Genomic DNA, 26,122 nt, shown 5'->3' on the forward strand with positions numbered 1-26,122 from the left:
CCGGTTTGCAATGCAATAACCTTGAGTCAGGGGCTCATTTAATGAGGATATTGATAGTGCTCACCACTCTCCTCGCCACCTGCAGCGCTTCCAAGTCTTCTAGTATTCCACTCTACAGAAAGGACCTTCCTTGTAAGATTTTCGTACTAGATGTTGTGCATGAAAAGGACGTAATAAGGGACAAACGCTGCTATATCATCAGCTGGCGACTCTTGCTTTTAGTTTTTTGAATTGGATTTTCTTTTCTCATTTTTATACTGCCCATAGTCGCTTTGTTATTCTCAATAGTTTAGCTATTATAATTTAACCCTTTTATAATATTTCAGACTGTGCGTCTTCGCTTGTGTATCTCAGTGGAGATGACAAGGTCCGTGAAGTGTGGTCTATCAAGGATGGCGGTGACTACACGCTGGACCTTCGCACTCACACAAGCTCATACTGTCCACATGACCGGAATGTCACTGCTGTGCAGTTTGACTTAGGTAAATGACCTGGCGTGATTCCGCGCTGAAAAGAAAGGACGGAGATGTTTGCCGGTCAAGAAGGGCGTCTTCGCTAGGAGAAGAGGGGGGAGGGGGGGGCATATCAGTTAATTCTGGCGCTGTGCGGGATGTTAAAAGTTGCTGCGAATTTTTACACAAATTTGTCCTTTGCCTCGTATCTGTTGAAAAATGCGATGCCAGTAATGTCAGGAGATGGAGAGGAGAGAAGAGGATCCAGAACTATATATAGTTTTGACCAAGAGGACTTTCTTATTTTGACCTATAAGCTATATGTCTTTATTTGTTAATTGAGGCGACAGTGTTCAGCGTTTTTATTGTGAACATGGTCTTAACGCGGAAAGGCCTTTACCACCCTCTTTGTTTTGGCACAGGGCGCATGAAGCGGATAGCTGGGGTGTTAGTAACAGGCAAACGGCAAGAGGAGACCCCCCTGGATAAATACGACATAGACACCTTACCCCCCTGGACGGAAGATATGTGGGTATACTACGCCACACACTACACTGTGGAGCACAGTCCCGACTCTCGAATATGGACCGAGATTAAGGACGAGTTAGGAAATCCAAGGGTGAGACAAATATGGGTCGATATTAAGGACGAATTAGGAAATCCTAGGGTGAGACAAATATGGGTCGGGGTTTAGGACGAATGAGGAAAGCCAAGGGTGAGACCTATATGGGTCGAGATTAAGGACGAATTAGGAAATCCTAGGGTGAGACAAATATGGGTCGGGATTTAGGACGAATGAGGAAAGCCAAGGGTGAGACCTATATGTGTCGAGATTAAGAACGAATCAGGAAATCCGGGGGTGAGACGAATATGGGTCGAGATTAAGGAAGAGTTAGGAAATCCTAGGGTGAGACGAATATGGGTCGATATTAAGGACGAATTAGGAAATCCAAGGGTGAGACGAATATGGGTCGATATTAAGGACGAATTAGGAAATCCTAGGGTGAGACAAATATGGATCGATATTAAGGACGAATCAGGAAATCCAAGAATGAGACAAATATGGGTCGAGATTAAGGGACGAGTTAGGAAATCCTAGGGTGATACGGATATGGGTCGAGATTAAGGACAAATTAGGAAAAATCCTAGGGTGAGACGAATATGAGTCGTGAATAAGGACGAATTAGGAAATCCTAGGCTGAAACGAATATGGGTCGAAATTAACTGATTAAGGACGAATTAGGAATCACTAGGGAGACACGGATATGGGTCGAGATGAAGGACGAATTAGGAAACCCTATGTGAGACGAATATGGGTCGTGATTAAGGACGAATAAGGAAATCCTAGGGCCAGACGAATTTGGGTTGAGATTAACTGATTAAGGACGAATTAGGAAATCCTAGGGCCAGACGAGATTGGGTCGAGATTAACTGATTAAGGACAAACTAGGAAGCAGTAGGGAGACACGAATCGGGGTCGAGATTATAGGCGAATTAGGAAATCATAGGTGAGACGAATATGAGTCGGATTTTCTCAAACATAAGAGCCAAAAACCCACAGTGTGCTGCGGACGTCGATCGAACGAAATCACGTGTCGTGAGCGACTGAGGCAAAATTATCTCCTGCTTGAGCTGCGAGTTTGTCCTCGCGAGGCAGTGAGCATAGTGCAGGGCTTAGAAATAGCTGAAGCTGCTAGAGTTCGAAACCAACAGATTTTTTTTACGGTTTCATTTGAATCAGACGCTCTGACGTTTTTTTTATATTCTCCTCTTACTTTTGTAGCATTTTAAAATGACGCAAAGCTATGAAGAAGCAGCCGCCATTAAAAGTAAATGGGAAATTTTCATACGAGCTCACCTGCAAACATTCGACCCTAACATTCACGCACGCTTCATCCGAATCAACGTCCAGGCGTTTATCAAGAAAGGCTGCATTGGGCGCGTGGATGTGATAGGCTGTGATTCAGGTAAGGCAACCCTTTAAGAAACTAGCGGTCGAATGTATAGAAAATTGAGTGATTTACATCCTATAGCTATGACTGCAAAGTTTTTAGAAAGTTGGCCATTTTACCAAGCGAGATATGATTTACACGGACTATATTAGAAAAAGCTACACCAACTTTATGGTCTAACACTAATATGGTATAATCTGTAGACTTGTCTACCAACAACGTGCAGCGCGTGGAAGTGGCCGAGCCGTCTAAGATTGAAAGAGGTTAGGGATTCTTTCTTCGTTTTTGTTTGCATTTGGTTTAATGATTATATCGTAGTTATGCTGATGCAATGGTCAAATGACAGGTGAATGCAGTCATGTCAGTACTCTGGGGATGCAGTCTGGTGAAATTACCGACGGACAAATTGAAGCATCATCGGTAAGTCGTCGACTCAAATGTCAGAATGGCCTGTTTTCAAAGTTGTATTATAAACTGCGTTCTTGGTGCGCGTTATTGGCCGAAAACTTGTAGGATCGCTGATAAACCGTGGCTCGTTTTCGTCTTGTTGCGAGGTGTTCATTGATTCAATTTTGCCAAAAAGAAGCAGAGCTTTGTTAATGTCTTATGTCCTTCATCTTCCACCCACTTACTTTGCATTTCTCATTCATCCTCCCCGTACTTCATTCAAATATGTCCACAGTTTCACACTTTTCCTTCCCTGGATTGTGTTTTATTTTCACCATATAACCATTGCCTATGCCCATAGTTCGACCACTATTCATACCCCGGATTTGCACGTTGGGACAACCCTCACCAAATGCAATGGTGCGCCAATACATCACACGACAAGAGCCCATGGATCATGGTGGGCTTTCCTACATCAAGGTTCCTCACCAAAGTCCTTTACAAAGGGGAGATTAAAGGCTATAAAGTGGACATTGAGTTGACCTTAGACGGGAAAACCTGGACCAAGTACGAGGTAGTAGTCCATTTTTGCGAAAAGTGAACGCTTATGCAAAAAACACCGAGAGTGACACATTGAATTTCCATACTTTCTCGTATAAATGCTATAGTGCTACCTACTGCATACCCAGAAACTATTGTGGTGATAACTTATAATGACGTTTTTTCCCGTGTTCATCATTGTTATTGATAATTTTGAGGACAACCCAGACACTGAGTGTGGCAAACATTCACACCAGTCCTGACAATTTTTTTTATTTCACATTAAAGGGGTTCTGTTATTTTTGTAGAGTCGGTCGCGCAGTTTTTTTTCTGCGACACTGTGTTGCGGATTCCACGAGGAATTTTACATCTACCCAGTGATCAAAGTCCGTTACGTTCGACTCGCTTTCAAGAGGGACTGGTACGGGCCGTACAAAGCGTGCGCCATGTTTGAAGTGTTTGGATGTTCAGGTATGACGTCACTTTCTGTTAAATGTCACCTACCGGTGATTGTTTCCGGTGATAGATTTTTTTCTTGCCGAAACCGCCAACAGGTTTCCAAATAAGTATCTCAAAAAAGCAACAATGTGCCATGTTTCTTGATACCGCCAAATTATGTTTTTATGCTTTTGCAGCGGAGACCCAAACTTTGTCTTGGTTCCCGCCATTGATCGCTCGAGTCAAGCCACATATCGAGATCTCGCCCGGTACATGGGACCGCAAGGATGTGCGCTACATGGCGATGGGGGAAGATCCATATCTCTCATACTGCTTCAAGACCAGCAAAATATACGTGAGTGTTTGGTCATTTATAATAATGCATACTGCTTCAAGACCAGCAAAATATATACGTGGGTGTTTGGTCATTCATAATAATGGCATACTACTTCAAGACCAGCAACATATACGTTGGTATGATGTCGGCAGAACATAGACGATGTCATTCATCCAAACATAGTGTTTAAATACTACCACGACAAACTATGAATTCTTAAAGTTGTTATATACTAACGGACGTTCCTTTATCAGTTCGATTTTGGCAATCCCTCCTTCAAAGAACCGACGTACAATCGTGTCGAGTTCGACATGAAGAAGATGTTTGCCTTAACTAAAGTCATCATCAGGGGTGACCTCAGTCCGTCCAAGGAATGCGGTCCATACGTCAAGAGTATGGCTATCATGTACAGTATGGACCGTACCACGTGGACCATGGTCAGGTATTACAATGGCAAGAATGACTGGAGGCTCCGAATTAAGGTACATTATTTGGGATTCGGTCAAAATAATTCAATGCTAGATTAAAGTTTTGCTCTCGTCTGAGTTGATTTGGCTGTTCTTCGGTGTAAGAGTGTTACTTTATTTTCTGTTTATATCACGCTTTTTGTACTATCGCTGCCGCAGATAGGATACCTTTTTAACTAAGGCTAAAGGTATCAAACCCCTCAGCGATGTTATTCCAAGGGGAGTACCAATAAACCATGAATACTCCCTTAGCATCAGGGCTGCAGCGCACTCAAATGCCCAAAGGGAGTACAACAAACTTGCTACTGTTCGATACGCTGGCTACGCCCCTGAACTAGTGGAATAGATACCACATATCTAGACGCAATTTCGGGCCAAGATGCTGGCGATTTTGACAACAGAGTGCTCCTTTCCAATACTACTTCTAAAGTGCGCCCTATCAGTGCGGAACATTACCATTTTTGGTTATATTTGATAAACAATCTGATTAACCAATATTTGCATAATAAGTAGGTAAATCGATATAACGTAATGTACGGCACTGCCTATTGTTTACCCTTCTTTCGCCGTCTATAATATCTGATTTATATAGAGAGTTAAAACCCAAAAGCGCTTATTACATCTCAGTAAAAGGGTCATTATTGAACCACTATTATTTATAATGATGTGTTATCTATATTTCTTTTGTTTTGCTATTTGTTCCCCTTCACGATTTCTTGTTCCGCCATGCGGCACCATTCTAAGGTCCATCCCGCCGTTAAGAGCGAGTGCCAGGTAGCGACCGTCCACGTGGTCCCAGTAGCAGTAGGCCGCTTTTTCAAGTTTGTACCCGGGCACTACGATAAGCACTTCCAGTGCTGGAAAATTGAAATGATGGGCTTCGAGCCAGGTGAGAGCAACTTTCTTATATATAGCTAGAAAACTAGCTATACTTATAAATAGCTAGAGAACCATATGAAGAAACCGTTGTCGTTTTAGGGTCTGGTACCGAGGAATTTTAGTTTCTTTTCAGAAGCTTTCTTCATTGACTAAAGGTGGTCACAGTCACTGTTTTTCTCTTCTGAATACAATTCACAAAGGTTTGCGAAGCACCTGCGGAACGGCAGCCTTAAAAATGACAAGAATCGTGCAGGTTTTCCAAATAAGGAATATATTAGTTTCCTTATATGGAAGTGACCGCGTCTTGGACAAACGACAATTTTGGCTAAATTTTCTTGATATGTTGCTATATTTATATATAGCTAGAGAACACTTTTTTTGGCTGTGCAACTAGGTTTTGTAGTGTGTTCATTTTACACATGTTAGTTGCGAGTGGCCCTTAGAAGAAAGGGCCACTCGCCCTTTCTTAGAGAAGAATCTTAGAAGAAGCTAACATCTAATTCAGCCCCACCTTTTTTTGGTGCCTCCCTCCCCTTAGGGTCCCCCATCCTCCATCATTCAAATCATTAAGTTTACAACAAAGGTTTTTTTGCGATCACTTCCTCTGTGCTCTATTTTGTTATTCTAACCTTCAAGAAGTTTACCACAAAGGTTTTTTTTTGCGATCACTTCCTCTGTGCTCTATTTTGTTATTCTAACCTTCAAGAAGTTTACCACAAAGGTTTTTTTTTGCGATCACTTCCTCTGTGCTCTATTTTGTTATTCTAACCTTCAAGAAGTTTACCACAAAGGTTTTTTTTTGCGATCACTTCCTCTGTGCTCTATTTTGTTATTCTAACCTTCAAGAAGTTTACCACAAAGGTTTTTTTTTTGCGATCACTTCCTCTGTGCTCTATTTTGTTATTCTAACCTTCAAGAAGTTTACCACAAAGGTTTTTTTTTGCGATCACTTCATCTGTGCTCTATTTTGTTATTCTAACCTTCAAGAAGTTTACCACAAAGGTTTTTTTTGCGATCACTTCCTCTGTGCTCTATTTTGTTATTCTAACCTTCAAGAAGTTTACCACAAAGGTTTTTTTTTGCGATCACTTCCTCTGTGCTCAATTTTGTTATTCTAACCTTCAAGAAGTTTACCACAAAGGTTTTTTTTTGCGATCACTTCATCTGTGCTCTATTTTGTTATTCTAACCTTCAAGAAGTTTACCACAAAGGTTTTTTTTTGCGATCACTTCCTCAGTGCTCTATTTTGTTATTCTAACCTTCAAGAAGTTTACCACAAAGGTTTTTTTTTGCGATCACTTCCTCTGTGCTCTATTTTGTTATTCTAACCTTCAAGTTTACCACAAAGGTTTTTTTGCGATCACTTCCTCTGTGCTCTATTTTGTTATTCTAACCTTTTTTTGTTACACATAGGTGTGCAGCCAATTCCGCCCCGAACACCGAGAAAAAATAATCCCGGTAAGGAGGTTTACTCACTTTAAAGAAGCCCGACCACGCCACCATTTTACGGTCCCGCACATTACCGAGTCACACAAAGCATATTTCCATCGCTATTATATTGAGCTAAGTAAGAACCCGTGATGGTATTTTTAATCAAATAACATACCAGACTTATCATTCGTAGAGTGTTCTCTGACGGTTTCTTGTAAAAAATTCAGTCGAATCACAGGCTAACCATCCTCCCTTTGTTATCATCAAAATTATTTCCCGTAAATGATCTATTACAAAATAAAGGTCGAATGAAATATCATAAAGTTGTCTTTGATGTCAATAGAATACGATTTATTGACATCAAAGACAACTTTATGTGATTTCATTCGACCTATTTTGTAATTTACAGAAAATAATTCTGATGATAACAACGGGAGGATGGCAAGCCTGTGGTTGAATTAACAATAACAAAGAAGTGATTTTTCAACATCCTTTTACTCATCTTATCCAGGGCTATAGTTTGGATAAATTCAAGTCTTCGTTCATACTTTCGTTACGTTTTACGCTTCCGGAGTGATCTGCTGTAAAAATAAACTATTTATTAGGGAATCGGCCGGCTCCCTTACCCCGTCATATAACAATTCCATTCCCCATCTTTTCGACTTATTGATTGCGTATCTCGTGGTTTTACAGCTTGTAACGATGCCCTCGGCATGGAGAATGGCGCGATCAAGGCTTCCAAGATCTCGGCTACGTCATCGCAAACTGGCGCCCAGCCTTCCCAGGGGAGGCTTAACGGAGGTGGGGCCTGGTGCCCAGACAAGATTCACCATGTGCACACGTACACGGCAGCCAACAACTCTCTAGGTAGGCACTTCTGGTGCACTCACTCAGGCAAAGGGTGAGACGTTTTTGAGAAAGGCCACAATTTGTAATGAAAGTTCTGCCGATGTAATCAAGTGCTCCCTAACACTTGGTATTTTGCTTGGCTGCAAAAGTGGTGGCTGAAAGATACTCTTTAAAAACCAGTTGCTGCTGATAGCACTGTTCCGAGACTCTCTTTGTGAGGCTTAGTGTGGGCGTCTGACGTAGCAATACGGGTTAAACGAGCGCGAAAGCGAGGCTCTGGCAGAACGACTTTATCTCTGTATTTCACAAAAGTATTACATTTCATTCCTACTCGAAAATACAAAAAATCGAGGATGCATTTAAACGACTTTTAGCTGTATTGAAGATAGTTACAACTCACATATTTGCAAACAAACTCCGAACCACAACTCAATCTCAACAACCAAATAATACAGGACTATCACTAAATTTAGGGCGGTCCCTATGTTAACAGAAGTGATCAGTGTGAATTCCAAGCTTGTATACACATTATAGATAGTATATAAAATATTTATTGATATCAATTTGTATCTTTTTGCTTTTTATGTCTATCTGGACATAGAGATCGACTTAGAAAAAGAGTACATCATAGACGGGTTTGCAAGCCAAGGTCACATGAAAACGGATGACCCTCGGTGGGTGATGGCTTACGTCGTCCACTACAGCGAAGATGGAGCTTCGTGGGACATCATCAAATCAAGCGAGAATGACTGGGTGGGAATACCGTAATTACCCTCTATCATATACGAAGCTAGTTTTAGTTATTCGTAGCCCCTAGCGGAAACATAGAGTTAGCCTTGTAGTCTCGTCTGCAAAAAGATGTTTTTGTAGGAAACTCCCCTGCGTCAGCTCTATCATATTAATCAATATTTGTGAAAGACTCAGCTCAATGGAATTCCCACGGCACTCCAAAACGTTTCTTCCCCGCTGTCCCAGAGATTCTAATCTAAATTACATCCCCAATAAACAGGACATAATAAGCCGAGTGCAACCGTGAGAACCACCACGAGCCGAGTCTTATAAAAAGGACCTGCACGCTCTGTGTTATTTACTACTCCTCAACCTTCATATGCTCCTCAACCATCACTACTTCTCACTCATCACTACATCTTCTCAACCATCACTCATCACTACATCTTCTCAATCATTACTCATCACTACATCTTCTCAATCATCACTCATCACTACATCTTCTCAATCTTCACTCATCACTACTCTTCTCAACCATCACTCATCACTACATCTTCTCAATCTTCACTCATCACTACATCTTCTCAATCTTCACTCATCACTACATCTTCTCAATCATCACTCATCACTACATCTTCTCAATCATTACTCATCACTACTTCTTCTCAATCATTACTCATCACTACATCTTCTCAATCATCACTCATCACTACATCTTCTCAATCTTCCCTCATCACTACATCTTCTCAATCTTCACTCATCACTACATCTTCTCAATCATCACTCATCACTACATCTTCTCAATCATTACTCATCACTACTTCTTCTCAATCATCACTCATCACTTCTTCTTCTCAATCATCACTCATCACTTCTTCTTCTCAATCATCACTCATCACGACTTCTTCTCAACCATCACTCATCACTACATCTTCTCAATCTTCCCTCATCACTACATCTTCTCAATCTTCACTCATCACTACATCTTCTCAATCATCACTCATCACTACATCTTCTCAATCATTACTCATCACTACTTCTTCTCAATCATTACTCATCACTACATCTTCTCAATCATCACTCATCACTACATCTTCTCAATCTTCCCTCATCACTACATCTTCTCAATCTTCACTCATCACTACATCTTCTCAATCATCACTCATCACTACATCTTCTCAATCATTACTCATCACTACTTCTTCTCAATCATCACTCATCACTTCTTCTTCTCAATCATCACTCATCACTTCTTCTTCTCAATCATCACTCATCACTACATCTTCTCAACCATCACTCATCACTACATCTTCTCAATCATTACTCATCACTACATCTTCTCAATCATCACTCATCACTACATCTTCTCAATCTTCACTCATCACTACATCTTCTCAACCATCACTCATCACTACTTCTTCTCAATCATCACTCATCACGACTTCTTCTCAATCATCACTCATCACGACTTCTTCTCAATCATTACTCATCACGACTTCTTCTCAATCATTACTCATCACTACTTCTTCTCAATCATCACTGATCACTACTTCTTCTCAATCATCACTCATCACTACTTCTTCGTAATCATCACTCATCACTACATCTTCTCAATCTTCACTCATCACTACTTCTTCTCAATCATCACTCATCACTTCTTCTTCTCAATCATCACTCATCACTTCTTCTTCTCAATCATCACTCATCACTTCTTCTTCTCAATCATCACTCATCACTACTTTTTCTCAATCATCACTCATCACTTCTTCTTCTCAATCATCACTCATCACTTCTTCTTCTCAATCATCACTCATCACTACTTCTTCTCAATCATCACTCATCACTACTTCTTCGTAATCATCACTCATCACTACTTCTTCTCAATCATCACTCATCACTTCTTCTTCTCAATCATCACTGATCACTACTTCTTCTCAATCATCACTCATCACTACTTCTTCGTAATCATCACTCATCACTACATCTTCCCAATCATCACTCATCACTACTTCTTCTCAACCATCACTCATCACTACTTCTTCTCAATCATCACTCATCACTACTTCTTCTCAATCATTACTCATCACGACTTCTTATCAATCATTACTCATCACGACTTCTTATCAATCATTACTCATCACTACTTCTTCTCAATCTTCACTCATCACGACTTCTTCTCAATCATCACTCATCACGACTTCTTCTCAATCATTACTCATCACGACTTCTTATAAATCATTACTCATCACTAATTCTTCTCAACCATCACTCATCACTACTCTTCTCAATCATCACTCATCACTACTTATTCTCAATCATCACTCATCACTTCTTCTTCTCAATCATCACTGATCACTACTTCTTCTCAATCATCACTCATCACTACTTCTTCGTAATCATCACTCATCACTACATCTTCTCAATCTTCACTCATCACTACTTCTTCTCAATCATCACTCATCACTTCTTCTTCTCAATCATCACTCATCACTTCTTCTTCTCAATCATCACTCATCACTTCTTCTTCTCAATCATCACTCATCACTACTTTTTCTCAATCATCACTCATCACTTCTTCTTCTCAATCATCACTCATCACTTCTTCTTCTCAATCATCACTCATCACTACTTCTTCTCAATCATCACTCATCACTACTTCTTCGTAATCATCACTCATCACTACTTCTTCTCAATCATCACTCATCACTTCTTCTTCTCAATCATCACTGATCACTACTTCTTCTCAATCATCACTCATCACTACTTCTTCGTAATCATCACTCATCACTACATCTTCCCAATCATCACTCATCACTACTTCTTCTCAACCATCACTCATCACTACTTCTTCTCAATCATCACTCATCACTACTTCTTCGTAATCATCACTCATCACTACTTCTTCGTAATCATCACTCATCACTACATCTTCTCAATCTTCACTCATCACTACTTCTTCTCAATCATCACTCATCACTTCTTCTTCTCAATCATCACTGATCACTACTTCTTCTCAATCATCACTCATCACTACTTCTTCGTAATCATCACTCATCACTACATCTTCTCAATCATCACTCATCACTACTTCTTCTCAATCATCACTCATCACGACTTCTTCTCAATCATCACTCATCACTACTTCTTCTCAATCATCACTTATCACTACTTCTTCGTAATCATCACTCATCACTACATCTTTTCAATCTTTACTCATCACTACTTCTTCTCAATCATCACTCATCACTACTCCTTCGTAATCATCACTTATCACTACATCTTTTCAATCTTTACTCATCACTACTTCTTCTCAACCATCACTCAAACAAATCAGTGACATCAGTGATCCCGGTACTTGGTACCTCTCGTTACATAAGCAACAATCAGAAGGGTAGGAAGGATTTGCTCAGGGGGTGGGGGAAGGAACACAGTCATATTATGCAAACAGTCTAATACCGCATTCACACCAGCACTTAAACCAGTTTAAAGGTGGTTTAATTAAACTGGTTTAAATCTCAATCTCACAAAATTGGACAGAAGAACAACAGAAACAATACTAAATTGACTGTGCTATACATTTTACTAAGTAATCATTTAGCTAGTAAGAATTCAACACAATGAGAAACATGGCAAGTTATCAGGCAAAGAAAAACATGATTTTGGTGTGAATGCAGCATAGGATTTTTAGCGATTCTTAAATACCGCTTTTTGGCGCCAAGGAGGGGGTGGTGGTGGGATTTCTGGCAATATTGGTAACACAAACAGGAACCACACATACAAGAGAAGCAGTAAACAAGTGTACAATATCGGCAACCAGTAGCTACCAGCACTATGAGAACAATAACGCAACAACAGCGTAATCAAAATCTGCTAAATAGGCAACAACCACTAGTGTAGCAATACATTCTCTGAAACAAGAGTGGCAATATCGGCAACAATAATACAACAATGATACAGAAGTTGCAACAACAAGGTTGTGTGTGTTGTGTCTTGTATATATTAGTAAGTGTTTCGCGCATAGCTATAGTAGCTAATAATACAGGATTTTGTGTTCTTGAACATTTCTAGGTGTTTTGTACCAACAGAGCAATAGTAGCTAATAACAACAGGGGTGTTACTCTACTTATATTCTAGGTGTTTCGTGCAAACATAGCTTTATAGTAGCTAATAACAACAGGGATATGTGCTCTGATATTCTAGTATATTCAAAGTGTCTCGCGCAAACAGAGCTATAGTAGGTACATCAGGGATGTGTGCTATACTTATATTCTAGTATATTCAAAGTGTCTCGTGTAAACAGAGCTATCGTAGGTACATCAGGGATGTGTGCTCAACTTATATTCTGGTATATTGTAGGTGTTTCGCGCAAACGCTGATTGTTGCGGGGTAGTGCGCCAGTACCTGAACCCTCGCGTGCGCGCGCGGTACGTGCGGTTCGTGCCCGTGGCGTGGCACACGTGGCCGTGCATGCGTGTTGAGATCTACGGCTGTTTGGATGGTAAGTTAACCCACGCCACGGGAGAACACGGTTGCCAATTGCCATTCTATGAGAAAATAGTTAGGATTTCAAGTTATGGTAAATGCATGGTATTTGAAGAATTTGGGCGTATCGGAACGTTCCAATTTTTAATTTTCCTTAGGAAGCATGTTACTCAAAAGGGGCAATATTTTTCACCTTTTTTATAGAGTTATGAAAAAACTGTTGCTATACTTTGCCTCGGCTCATTTCATTATAATACGCTAGAACAAAATAAACTCCCTGGGCGTTTATTAAATTTCGATGGTCCGAGAGGGGACGTTCAATAGATAGAAGGCGTTTATTAGAGAGGGGCGTTATTTACAAACTTTGAAAATATAACAAACCCAAGTGCAGTGGGGTTCTAGTCTCATTCAGGATCATGTTTAATTATATCCTGCGTAGCAAGCATTTCTTGACATTAAGTCTCTCCCAGTAAATAAAATTTGATTACCGAAATTTCTATGTTGTTTGTTAAACTGGGAGGGAGGGAGGGGGGGGGGGGTGGGTGGGTGTTGAATTGAGGGGGCATTTGTTAGAGAGGGGCGTTCATTACAAACTTGTAAGCTTAGGGAGGGAGGCGTTCATTAGATAGGGGGCGTTTTTTTAAATCATTTACGGTAAGAATGGTTAACTTTTGTTGTCTTTGTTTCAGGAACTTCATACAAGTCAAGACTATTTAAGAAGCTTAGAGGTACGATTTGTTCCCATTGAGCGTGTACTAAGAATGGTTGTTTATGTATAGTCCTAAAATCTTAGTGCCTCATCAATCCTAGGGGATTTTTCAAAGGTATTTATGAGGGGGGCATTCCTCAAATTCGTGTCTCCCAAGTATTTTTCAAAGTGATTGTTCGGGAAAAGTGTATATAGCAGCCGTACAACTCGACTTACTGTCACTAATCGAACACTTAGTGTATATAACCGCCGTACAACTCGATCCTCATCAGAGAAATAAAAATGTTGTAAGTGAGGACGACAACCCTGACTGAGCGACCTTGCATCCGGGGTCTCAGCGTATTTGTCACTATGTCATTTGGGTCTTGGTATGCCTGGAACACCTGTGGGTATAAGGGAAAATCTCGTTTTCCCATATGAAAAAAGCGAGCTAATGGCACTGTCTTCCGAGACTTCAAATCCATTTGTGAAAAAAACAGAGAGTGTTTTCTCTAAATATCACAATAACGTTAACAAGGCTAATAACCCCTCAACTCCAAGAAGAGCTTTAATGAGAAAAAAAGGTGAACATGATGAGGGGAGGCAACCGGTACCCCCTTTTTACGGTATAACATTTTGCAAAATGCCAGTAGTAAATGCTAGATTTACTGTCACTTATCCAACAGTGTATATAGCAGCTGTACAACTCGATTCACTGTCACTAATCTCAGCGGCGTAGCAAGGATTTTTAATAGGAGGGGGGCCAAAAGGGACTTTCAAGGCATTTTTCATGTATTTTAGATCATGTTTCATACATTTACTGTATTTTTGGCTGCTTAAAGGGGGGGGGCGTCCCCCTAGTCCACCCCCCTGGCTACGCCCTTGAATCAAGCACTTAGTGTATATAGCAGCATACAACTCGATTTGCTGTCACTAATCGAACACTTAATAGTATATAGCAGATGTACAACTCGATTTACTGTCACTAACAGCCTACAACTCGATTTACTGTCACTAATCGATCACTTAGTGTAAATAGCAGCCGTACAACTCGATCCTCAGAGAAATAAAGATGTTGTAAGTGAGGACGACAACCCTGACTGAGCGACCTTGCATCCGGGGTCTCAGCGTATTTGTCACTATGCCATTTGGGTCTTGGTTTGCCTGGAACACCTGTGGGTACAAGGATAACACAATTTACAGTAAAGCGCCGTGCAAACAGAGGCATTATTGCTAGTCCAAGACTTTCAGATCTTTGACCCAGGGTGTCGCACCCCTCTAGACCACATAAAACAAAAATACAAACAAATCACGTACCACAGGGCCTTCATCTCTCTGGTAATCCATCCACACAGTCCCGTCATCACTCGCAGCAAGCCGGTATGACGTCACCCATTGCTGCAACTCCCATTTAGGACTACCCTGTGTGGAAACCTGACCGACCCGCGCATCGCGGCCTAAATCAACCTGTAGGTACTCCCCCTCGACAAGATGTTTTGCCGCCCAGGAAGGGTATTCAGCGTTAAGGCGACCAAAATGTGCCTCCATGAAAACAGAACCTTGATATTCAGATGAAGCTGACATTTGGTGGTCGGCTATTCTGCCGTCCTCTACTCCAAATGGCTCATCGTTACAAGGTATACCTTGAATATAATGATATATTTGAAAGGTTACTTCAAAGATTTCGATCAACCTGACTTCTTTGTTGTTCTTTACATTTAAAAATACAACGGTAAATTTGCATGTAAACTTCAGTCTGATGCTTCGGTTGAGTAAATTGATTATTGGGATTGAATTTCAATGGTCTGTGAACTCTCTTCAATAACTTCCAACTGCTAGATTTCTTTCAAACTTTCACCATTCAAACGGGATAGACCTTCTTTAAAACTTTAATCATTTAAAAGGCATAGACCTATTCGCGGTTAAAAATACAATGCTTGGAAGGTTTGGTTTTACACCGACGCTCAAACGGGCAAATTTTGGCGGGAATGCTATAAAGTATTTATTTGGACGGAATTTTGCCTTCTTGTATGTTCTGTTATTTTCTTGCTTTTGGCGGGAAAGAAGAAACGGGCACGCCCGTCTGAGCCTGTCTTCGTTGTAAAACCACGGGCCTTCCAAATATTGTCATTTTGGCCGCAAGATTTATACTTTTGATTAGTTATTGCCTTGCAAATGAAGTGATGTTATTGGAAACCAGTTCAGTACTATCCAAAGAAAAACCCTTCAGGGATTTTGAGAGACGAAAGTCAGAAGGCGATTTAGTTATTGTCAGCGAGAATTCCCACAAAATATTCAAAACCGCACTAAGAACAGTCGCGTACAGGGTGCGCATGCAACCCCCTCGGCAGGTAAAAAGCCTTTACTATCTTTTTTCCATATGATTCCTATGACTGCAACCCCCCCCTCCCCTCAACCATCCTGGGAACGCGCCTCAAGTAAACTTGCTTTTTTGTCGTAATTGATGAGGTCAATTTTTCAGAATTTATATCCGTTTTACGTACATCGCGTATTGATCCGATCTTGATGCTCATATAAGCGACAGAGCTGATCACATGGCGGTGAGCAGCATATGTCTTGGGCGCACATGTGTTGGTGGAGAAAGTAGTGTAGGTAATCTCCATCCGGCACTTTCTTCATGTCACGCGGGTGTGACAGGTGCGTTGCGTTACTCATGACACACTTGTCGTGATGGCGGTAGAAGTTGATGCTGCGACACTCCGTCAGTTGACTGCAACGTGTCAGACACGTGCCCCAGGTTCCGTGGACTGTCTCGATCACGTGATTCCGGAGAACTTTTCCTTGCATTTTATTGGTAGATAGGCCGGTTGTCAACGTTACTTTTAGCGACGCCATGAGTATGATAGCGCGGAAATACGACATATTTACTACAAAAAGAATGAAAGGTAGGGTTAATAAAAAATTGTTTACGATTCCGTGAAAGCATGGCTTTTAAATATTTTTAAAGATTTGAACTTTTTAAAAACTTGCTAAGATTTCTGATATTTCATATGCTTTTTTTTTCTGTTTAACAATTAGACTGGGAGTTTTCTATGAGCCAATAGATAGTCAACGAGAACGAGTAGTCTAATTGTTTAAGTATAAATCCATTCACATACTACCTTCGAAAAATTTACGATTTTAATAGTTCTCAGTAATAAATAACCGCTTTTGGCGCGAAAACGCCGGCTTTTTCGCTACTCACTTTCTTTGGCTCAATAGATAGTGAGTACGGGAGCCAATCAAATTGCGAGATTCGTGATACGTGAGTGGATTTAACAGTCGTTTGACAAAAGGTTGTCTTGAACCGGCTTCGCGACTACGCAACAAGCCCGCATGTAAGCATGGGTAAAAACCTCTGAAGCGCCTAGCTTCATATATCAGCCACTGAATAACTTCAGACTTAGGGCACGTTTTTTACTCGTGATTCCGGAATGAGAATGATTAGGATAGAAAAAGCGCGTTCGTTTATCCCGCGTTCCCATTCCGGAATGGTTTAACCATTCTGCTACCTGTAAGAGAATGACTCGAATGCCATTCTGAACATTCTCTACCAACAATTCCCACTCCAGAATGATAGGGGAAAAACACGCCCTTTGACGCAATAGCGGTCGGTAGCGGTGGCTATTATATGCAGCTTGGCGCTTCTGTGGTTATTTCCCATTCTTACATGCGGGCTTGTCGCGCAGTCGCGAAGCCGGTTGACAACAACCTTTCGTCAAACGACTACTAAAACATAATATAGTGTTATAAAAAAGGGTAACTTATGTTCTTTTAAAAATAAATGAATTAATATTTGCTTGTGTGCGTAAAAGATAATCGAACGAATAATCGAAAGGTTTTATCAGGAAAAAAACAAACTGGATTTTGCTACTCAATTTGTCAACTTTTCAATTTCACTTCGGGTACCTGATTTAATGTTAACGGTTAAACGGTTGGAAAAATGGGTGTTTTAACGGCTATATATTTATTTTTTTTTGGCATCTTTATTTTCAAGGGTTATTCTCAACGGTTACCTATATTGAGACCCTCATAAAGGCACCAGGTTTTAAACAGCAATTCTTACTAAAAGTAAGTAAATTACGTAGTAGTTTACCTTAAAAACCTTTAAAGTCATCTGCTTAACTTTCTGTGTGTTGATGGTAAAAGCGGTTTCTATCTTCTGAGCTTCGCCGTTGGGTATATCTCTTTCTTCGATCCTCTTTAGTGATCATATAATAATGTAGACAGTAATGTATGTTATATATTGATCTGCATTTCGTATATTACAATTAAACTTTAATGATAATGTTGGATGGAGCAATTAGCAATAATTCCTACTGAGTAGTCTAAATTAGAAAAGTCATAGTAACAAAACATCCACAAACCTAAGAGATTTGTTTTTCTGTGGATATTTTCCAGATCTTTTCGTGGATTGTTGTTTATTTTCGTTAAGAATCCTTGGCTCTAAGTCTTGTCACACGTCGACGAATAAATTGTCAAAAAAGTTGCTAACAAAAAAGGTAATCATTTGCAAAAACATTGCATTGCAACATTTTTTGTTTGTGTTTTATTGCCAATCGAAGGCCTTTTTAATTGCCAAGAACCATCATGCATCTTTTTATCTAATAACTTCAGTTGATATCCCAATAATAAATTAAATGATATGATATCAAATGAAAAGAACCAGACCAACACGAAGTCGCGGTGGTGACCAGAGACTTAATTGCTTTAGCCAATCATAAAATTTACTCAGCAGAATATCTCTTTCGATTTAGCGCAGTCCTCTATCTGCCAAGATACCCAGGGGCGTAGCCAGGGGGTGGCCCAGGCCCCCCCCCCTTCTAGCAACCAAAAATGCAGTAAATGTATGAGACATTATCCATAATACAGAGTCAAATGCCTAAAAAGTGCCTTTTGGGCCCCTCCTGTTAAAAATCCTGGCTACTCCGCTGATACCACTGACAAATTTGAACAAATCCGTACCCAAGGGGGGAGGGGGGGGATCCAGCTATACTTTGATTATAAGAAAAAGAGAAATCTGGCAAGCTTCTTTAAAAAAATGTTTAACAGCAGTCTATTCAATTTCAAATCGGACACATAAGTAACTCAAAACAACGAAAATTGCCTACATAGATCCGTCCTTTCGAATGTTGACACTGTCTTTTTTTATAGATCTAGAGACACAGAAATTGTTCTTGGCGCATTTAACACCTAACACGCCACTTCACTTCAACTGCGGTGACTACGAAACATGGGGAAAAACCAACTATCTCAAGTAAGGCAAGACTACGTTATTTTCTTAGAGAATTCCGCCTAATCGTTTGCTTGGATTATTTCTAGGATAAATCTTGATCGCGAGAAAAGCATCTGGTATCAGAAGGCTTTTGGTCGGGATTTTCCTATCGTGGAGAAGACGCTTTCGCTCGCTACTAACCAGTTTCCTAGCGAATTTGGTAGCAGACACTTCATGTGCCGTGGGCGCACTCGAGACGGAATGGACATCTTCCATCAGCATTTGATTGTAGTTCCTGATGGTAAGGTTCTTTCTTTGTTGGTGAAAAATATTTTAGCGCACAAGGTTGTATGCTGTTTTATAAGTATTTATAAATCCTTTGTAAACCTGATTGCCCTCTGGGCCGCTGTAGGAGCGAACGGGCTTATAAAAAAGCTTTACATTTTTTGACATATCTGTACTAGGTCCTCCTAAGATTCGAAATTTTAATACAGAACAATGCTACTCCAATTCAGACTCGAGGCAAATTATTAACCGTTTTATTTTTTTTCCGTTTAGGACCCAGAAAAGCATCATGGCTCACACCCATCGAGAACATGAAAACCAATCCGTCATCAGGTTTGTGTTGTCTTCAAAAAGTGAAAATACACAGATGCGGCAATATTAGTTTTTACTCTACCTTAAACTAAATCCCTATCAAACTTCTCGTATTTACCGCGCCCGCAGTTATTCCTCAAGTGGTTGTCATTCAGCGGTTCGACCCGACGTACGACGGAGGTTTTCCTGTCTGGTCTGAGCCCGCAGTCGTCAAAGCGGTTGGCAACACGGCTTCGCTAGCCGTATTTGTCCTTGGTATACGTAAGTGTTTTAAAGTAAGGGCGTACTACTCTAAGTTATCTAACTTCAAACGCGCACTATTATTCTGTTCGAAACATTGTTTATCTTACTTAATATAGATTTAGTCACTGACTAAAAGCGGAGCCAGCTTTATTACAATATTTTCATATGGAGAATCCTTGGGCCGGCTCTGGCTCCGCTATAACGTATTACCCGGTGAGTGTTCACTGTTGTTGTTATGATTCTTATAGCATATTACCCGATGATTATTCACAACTGTTTGGTGGAGAACCGCCTCTCCGATTGGCATCTCACACATCTTGGCACCGTCGCAAGAAATGACACGCAAGCATGCGCACGACTGGCCTTATCACGTGGGTACGAGTATATGATAATCCTAGCTGAGACAGAGTGCATGTCAAGCTGGTACATGCCGCTGGCTACATCTGCTCACAGGCTCCGAGATGAAGGGCAGTGCAGGCTTGAACCGAGGGCGTATTTCATTCAAGGTAAGAAGGTAATGTCACTGCATTCAGGCGCGTACCCAGGATTGGTTGAACGGGTGCACAGTCATCGATATGGAAAAAGGATCCTTCAATAAGGAATGACCCAATTTTTTGGCGGACAAGGGTCGCCTATGTGCGCGCCTGGTATTATCAATTTGCAGTTGTCAATTTAACTTCGAAAGGTAACATATGTACTTTATTTCATTTTATTTATGTTGTTACGGTTATGTATTATATTACTAGCATCTTTTAAGTTCACAAGATCGACAGTACCGTAAGTACCTTTTGATAGCAGATTTGCAATGACGTCTGTGAACAAGTGTATCAATTTTTACAGCGACTTTCGAGGAGTACAACATTGCTTGGTATAAAAGAATCGAAGACGATAAATACCCTTGGAAGCGTCTCTTCTCATATCCCATCAGACCTCGGGACAAGTCCTCATCTCACATCTTCTCGGTGGCGGCCAATGGACATATACTGCAAGAGAGAGTGAGGCCGTACGTATCCAGAAAGCTGAACAGGGCAAGGATACCCATAGACAATTGTGTCGAGGGGGAGGATTTGGAGCAGTCACTCTTTGTATTTGCGGAGTGATGTGATTGGGTGGGGAGGTAAAGAATGAGATTATTTTTTGAACAATTTGTATTTTTTGTCTTAGTTTTTCATATGGGGGACACTTCCAAACTTTCGACAAGGCGCTCTTTGGTGATACATACACAGGAAGCCATGTGATGGACATCCGGGACATTACGGTAGAAGATCTTGGGGCTTACAAGTTTGAAGTTACTGTGCCTTCGCGGGGGGTCCGAAATGAGGCCATTATACTGTTGCAACACGAAGGTAAAGAGCCTTTTAGCGGCAATACTCAGCGGGTCGCCCTTAATTTCTCGTCAATCTATTCCATTTCGGTTATCCTGATCATTGTTGTTTATGTTATCGTCGTCATCATTGTTATCATCAGCAGCGCTATCATGAATATCTTTATCATAATCAGTTAAGGCGAATTGTGATCTGAAATGCATCCCCTTTGACAGGTGGACCTTCCATTGATCTCCCTGAGCGTTACTCTGCATGCGAGGCTGTCCCAGGGCCGCTGACCGTCAAACCTGTAGAGGATAACCTTTTAGAGCCAGAAGAGCTGCAAGTACAAGCCTGGTACTTCTCGTTTCTGATTGGGGAGGAGCTGCAACGATGGACAACCACGGACGATATTTCATTCAAGGTAAGCGAACCATGGTAGGCATTCAAAAGTGTCTGATTTCCCATGTTTTAAATTCCGGTTCATCAGATAAGCATGATAACAAACCCAAGACTAACCAATTCTTCCTTCTGAAAACACAACATGTCTCATTATACAGTTGAAGCTCTCATAAGCGACCACCTTGAGAAATAAAAATTGTGGTCGTTGATGGAGCTGGTCTCTTACGAGAGCTTGCTCTCATAAGCGACCACTGGGCGCCAAAAACTTGAACAATAGGTGTTGGTCGCTTACGGGAGCTTAATTAAAATTGAATCTAAAAGCTTTCATGATAATAACAACGCTGTAATATTTTGGTTTATCGCTTGATTTTAATGGGAAAATTTGCATGAAAACATCTACAAAGAAAGTGCATTTCAACGGCACGCAAACATTTTTCTACAGATTCATTTTTCTTTATTATTTATACAATCACTAATAACTGTAACTGTGAACAAAACAAACTTGAAAGAACAGACTCATAAATCCATGGAACCATGTAGGGAAAATGTTTGCAAAACGAGGTATTGTTCTCATCATGAGAGTGAGTTGTTTTTTATACTTAACATCAATTAATTCTACGCAAAGAAGCTCGTTATGCTCGTTTGCATCGAGGACTTAAGCTTTTCGCCAATGAGAATATCTTTGGCGGCTACAAAGAGCGCAGTAAGCTTCTCATTGTTTTGCCACAAAGAAAAGTTCAATAACTTATTAACATGGATAAGACAACCTTCGGCGCTTGCAATTTCAGGTTGTTTAAGGGGAATGTCGAACTCCGTACTGGAAAGGCAGCTATTGTGAAACATTACAACATTTCGCTATCTATGTGATTTCAGCATGCATTTGACATGATGTTTATCAGGTGTTGACTGATGTTGTCAAGCGAAAATTCATTGTGGTTGCCTACGAGAGCTTAAAAATAAAAAAAATCTCAGTTGGTGGTTTGAAATTGTGGTCGTTAACGGAGCTGGTCGTACCGATAAGTTGGTCGCTAACAAGAGCTTAGAATTACAGAGTTTGTGTGACAATTCAATCGGTGATTCGTGATCGTGGTCGTTATCGGAGCTGGTCGCTTACGAGAGCGGTCGTTCAGAGAGCTTCGACTGTATATCATATCTCATTAATATCAGATGGATCTCTACAGCGGTTGCCCCAATTACGGGCGGTTTTTGCATTTAGTACCATAACGTTTTAGCAATAAAAATAACACTTTTGATATTTTGCCAGTAACAAGATTGGACCTTAACCTGATGAAATACTTATAATATAAGTTTAGGGCGCTGTGCTCGAAAAGTATGTGTCACTAATTTGCCCTGATCCCGGTCAACTGGCTCCAATTCCGGACACAAACTTAGAGTAGAGTAAAGTAGAGTAGATGGACGAGGCAGCGCTGTCGGGACGGGGAGCGGAAAGACCTGGGATGAATGAGGCAGTGATGTCGGGACGGGGAGCGGAAAGACCTGGGATGGATGAGGCAGTGATGTCGGGACGGGGAGCGGAAAGACCTGGGATGGATGAGGCAGTGATGTCGGGACGGGGAGCGGAAAGACCTGGGATGGATGAGGCAGTGATGTCGGGACGGGGAGAAGAAAGACCTGGGATGGATGAGGCAGTGATGTCGGGACGGGGAGCGGAAAGACCTGGGATGGATGAGGCAGTGATGTCGGGACGGGGAGCGGAAAGACCTGGGATGGATGAGGCAGTGATGTCGGGACAGGTAGCGGAAAGACCTGGGATGGATGAGGCAGTGATGTCGGGACAGGAAGCGGAAAGACCTGGGATGGATGAGGCAGTGATGTCGGGACGGGGAGCGGAAAGACCTGGGATGGATGAGGCAGTGATGTCGGGACGGGTAGCGGAAAGACCTGGGATGGACAAGGCAGTGATGTCAGGACGGGGAGCGGAAAGACCTGGGATGGATGAGGCAGTGATGTCGGGACGGGTAGCGGAATGACCTGGGATGGATGAGGCAGTGATGTCGGGACGGGGAGCGGAAAGACCTGGGATGGATGAGGCAGTGATGTCAGGACGGGGAGCGGAAAGACCTGGGATGGATGAGGCAGTGATGTCGGGACGGGGGGCAGAGTTGGGTACCGTCGGTAATTGGGGCAACGCACTGCGGATTTTTCAAGCGGATATAGGGAATTGGCAGGCATAGTGAAAAGCGTCAAAACACAAACGGAAGCAGCCTTTTGCGAAGTGCTTAAGAAGCAACTCGAGCAGTTTGCAAAATAAAATTCGTGAATTAAAAAAGTGTGATTACCTCTGCATTTCAGTGGGAAGGCAGGTGGAGAGAAAAGTTTGTTTGGACTCATCCACTCCCCATCGACAACGGAAAGTTCATTGAAGTTTTTGTCAAGAATCATTACGGGATGGCTTCAGCTCTTGCGCAGATCGAAGTTGCTCCAGTGGACGGTACATAGCCATAATTACAAAATAGTCTGGAACAAAATAGGCCTTTCCCTGCAGTTTTATTTACAAAAACCTTGAAACAGAACCTGCCTTAAACAGCTGTTGGGCTACACACAATAACGATAAAGAAAATCGTGATATCCTGATGTTGTCTGTCTTAGAGACACCGTATCCAGAGTGGGTGACCCCATCCCCCTTCCAGGCTATCGACGGTTTCTCTCAGCTTCTTGAGGTCAAGCTGCGATCCGACAAACAACTCGAATCGGTCACATGGTTTCACGACGACAAGCCGATTGAAGTCGCGACCGATCGTTACGCCTTCCCAGGTAAGCCACGCCACTGAATCCCGAGATCACTTAGATTTTTATGCTTTGGAAAGGACTTACTATCGTGGCGCTTTATTCGAATTGGCCTTACGGACGACGGTACGGCAACCACTTCGTGTAGCCAGGAGTTATCAATATTATAAGCAGGGGGGGGGGGGATTGCGTAAAATAGTATCATATTCGTCTTCGTAGTCTCATCTCTCCGGGAATTGCGATGGGAATAAAAAAGCAGCAAGCAAGTATATATCTTGTGGGCGATTTTACGAAGAGTTGTCGAGGTTCCCGATCACTAATTATAGGTCTTATGTTCACTGTTTAAGGATCAACAGCGGGTATTCGCACCAAGCTCAAACTTGTCACAATTGACGAGAAGACGCCAGGAAATTATAAAGTAGTCATCACCGGCAAATACTGCCAGTTTGAAAGGAGCATCCACGTCAAAGTCATCGGTAAACCTTTTTTTTTCTAAACAAGGGCAAGGATTTTCTGATATGCATTTATTGATGCACGTATAGGGAAAAGAAGGTTTGTTGAGGGATAAGTCATTTAAATGGAACGACTTTTTCTATGTAGCTTGGTCAACGTCTAACATTGTATGTTATAGCCGAATTCGTTGTTGCGCGATCTCGAGGAGTGCAAAATCCTTGTCTGGTTTGGGAATATCGCGTAGTCAATCTACCTTTAAACTAATCGATGGCTCTTATGTCCCTTAGAGAATTGGATTTGAATTCACGGTGGTCGCGCAACAAAGAATTCAGATATATCAGAAATAACACATCCAGGGTTTTGAATATGTTAGTTGAACTCTGAGTTGCATGGTCCTCTAAACCAACCAACAAGTTTTATTTCAGTCGTTCCCAGGGTGACTTTCTTGCCACGAGCCGACTTTGTTGTTGCCAAGGTAAACGACAAAGAAGTAATCTTCAACGCCACGGTAAAAGGCGGCAACCCTAAACCAAAGGTAAAGACAGCGATCGTTTTCAGATCTTTCTACCATGATAAAATTACTAGAGCAGCCCGTACCCAGGGGGGGGTGGGTGAAGAGGGTGCGAACGCACCCCTCCACACACACACACACGACGGCAGAAGGTCCACTTTCGGTTCCCAATGGGCGTGCTATTTGTAGACAAAACTATAAAGCATAAGCTAGATAACTATGGTACGTAGCCAAATCCGACAATAAACGTCCCCCTTGGAGATACTGCAAAGGCATAAAAAACCCTTTTTCGCACCCCCCAAGAAAAATCCTAGGTACGGGCCTGTAGAGGCCTTCTCTAATAGCTTACTCGCTTTCCAGATGCAAGAGATGACTTGGCGCAAAGGTGAAAATAAGATGATTGCTTCATACAGTGGCCGAATCGTCCTGTTTACTACCCTGGATGAGCAGAGTAACTGGTTCTCTGTACTGAAAATCAGCAAGCTCCGAGCAACCGACACGGCACAGTACACGTTTGAGATAAGCTCTGGGCCTGCTATCACCAAAAAGACTTGGCAGCTTAGCGTCCGCGAGACTGGTATGTACAGGTTGTAGAAGTAATTCTTTATCATGACAGTTATGACAGAACAAAAAAGATAGCAAGTTTTCCCAAAATAAGGTCTGGTTAACTTCGGTAAGCTTGGATTTTTGCAGTGAGGTTTCTTATGTTATGTAAACCAACATATCAAAAAGTGTTTTTTTTTCTAATGGATTCGTCTTCGGCATGAGGCTCGAAGTGCAATTTTCAAATGTTCAAAGTATGAATTCTCCTAGTTTTTAGGGAGAAGTCGGGTTCTGATCAGAAATTAAGCCAAATTTGCTCGATAATATCTAAATTTCATCAAAATTTGGAATTAAGCTTTTTGTCAGAGGAACTCCTTGTATGCGGAATCCTGAGCTTATATATTGGGAATTGGAAAATTTCATGCCATTTTTTTTTTGCTCTGTCGACAGTTATATTGTATCTGTTGTACGTCAC

The 26,122-nt window shown here is 41.4% G+C and overlaps 2 protein-coding genes across 2 annotated transcripts in view; one reads left to right on the forward strand and one right to left on the reverse strand.

Moving 5' to 3' along the window:
* Positions 1-26,122, forward strand: part of LOC5515725 — a 27,445-nt gene continuing 1,323 nt past the window's right edge. Inside the window, exons 1-29 of the mRNA XM_032385501.2 lie at positions 1-132; positions 327-482; positions 875-1,071; positions 2,236-2,419; positions 2,608-2,667; positions 2,751-2,824; positions 3,153-3,365; positions 3,640-3,802; positions 3,967-4,124; positions 4,361-4,588; positions 5,318-5,462; positions 6,866-6,910; positions 7,577-7,750; positions 8,334-8,485; positions 12,818-12,959; positions 13,633-13,671; positions 18,786-18,888; positions 18,954-19,147; positions 19,405-19,464; positions 19,573-19,704; positions 19,935-20,192; positions 20,527-20,689; positions 20,851-21,032; positions 21,227-21,414; positions 23,706-23,844; positions 24,003-24,167; positions 24,488-24,616; positions 25,019-25,128; positions 25,465-25,681. Of these exons, the coding sequence (XP_032241392.2) occupies positions 42-132; positions 327-482; positions 875-1,071; positions 2,236-2,419; positions 2,608-2,667; positions 2,751-2,824; positions 3,153-3,365; positions 3,640-3,802; positions 3,967-4,124; positions 4,361-4,588; positions 5,318-5,462; positions 6,866-6,910; positions 7,577-7,750; positions 8,334-8,485; positions 12,818-12,959; positions 13,633-13,671; positions 18,786-18,888; positions 18,954-19,147; positions 19,405-19,464; positions 19,573-19,704; positions 19,935-20,192; positions 20,527-20,689; positions 20,851-21,032; positions 21,227-21,414; positions 23,706-23,844; positions 24,003-24,167; positions 24,488-24,616; positions 25,019-25,128; positions 25,465-25,681 (4,261 nt within the window). The 5' untranslated portion in view covers positions 1-41. The remainder of the gene's footprint in view (positions 133-326; positions 483-874; positions 1,072-2,235; positions 2,420-2,607; positions 2,668-2,750; positions 2,825-3,152; positions 3,366-3,639; positions 3,803-3,966; positions 4,125-4,360; positions 4,589-5,317; positions 5,463-6,865; positions 6,911-7,576; positions 7,751-8,333; positions 8,486-12,817; positions 12,960-13,632; positions 13,672-18,785; positions 18,889-18,953; positions 19,148-19,404; positions 19,465-19,572; positions 19,705-19,934; positions 20,193-20,526; positions 20,690-20,850; positions 21,033-21,226; positions 21,415-23,705; positions 23,845-24,002; positions 24,168-24,487; positions 24,617-25,018; positions 25,129-25,464; positions 25,682-26,122) is intronic.
* Positions 14,187-17,834, reverse strand: LOC5515787 (lactadherin). The gene is made up of 4 exons (XM_032385503.2): positions 17,728-17,834; positions 16,136-16,519; positions 14,949-15,274; positions 14,187-14,804 (listed from the first exon to the last, which is right to left on the reverse strand). Exons 2-4 carry the CDS (start codon positions 16,512-16,514, stop codon positions 14,658-14,660), a joined length of 852 nt encoding a protein of 283 aa, XP_032241394.1. The 5' UTR covers positions 16,515-16,519; positions 17,728-17,834; the 3' UTR covers positions 14,187-14,657.

This window comes from Nematostella vectensis, chromosome 2, assembly GCF_932526225.1.
Source record: "Nematostella vectensis chromosome 2, jaNemVect1.1, whole genome shotgun sequence".
Lineage (NCBI taxonomy): Eukaryota > Metazoa > Cnidaria > Anthozoa > Actiniaria > Edwardsiidae > Nematostella > Nematostella vectensis.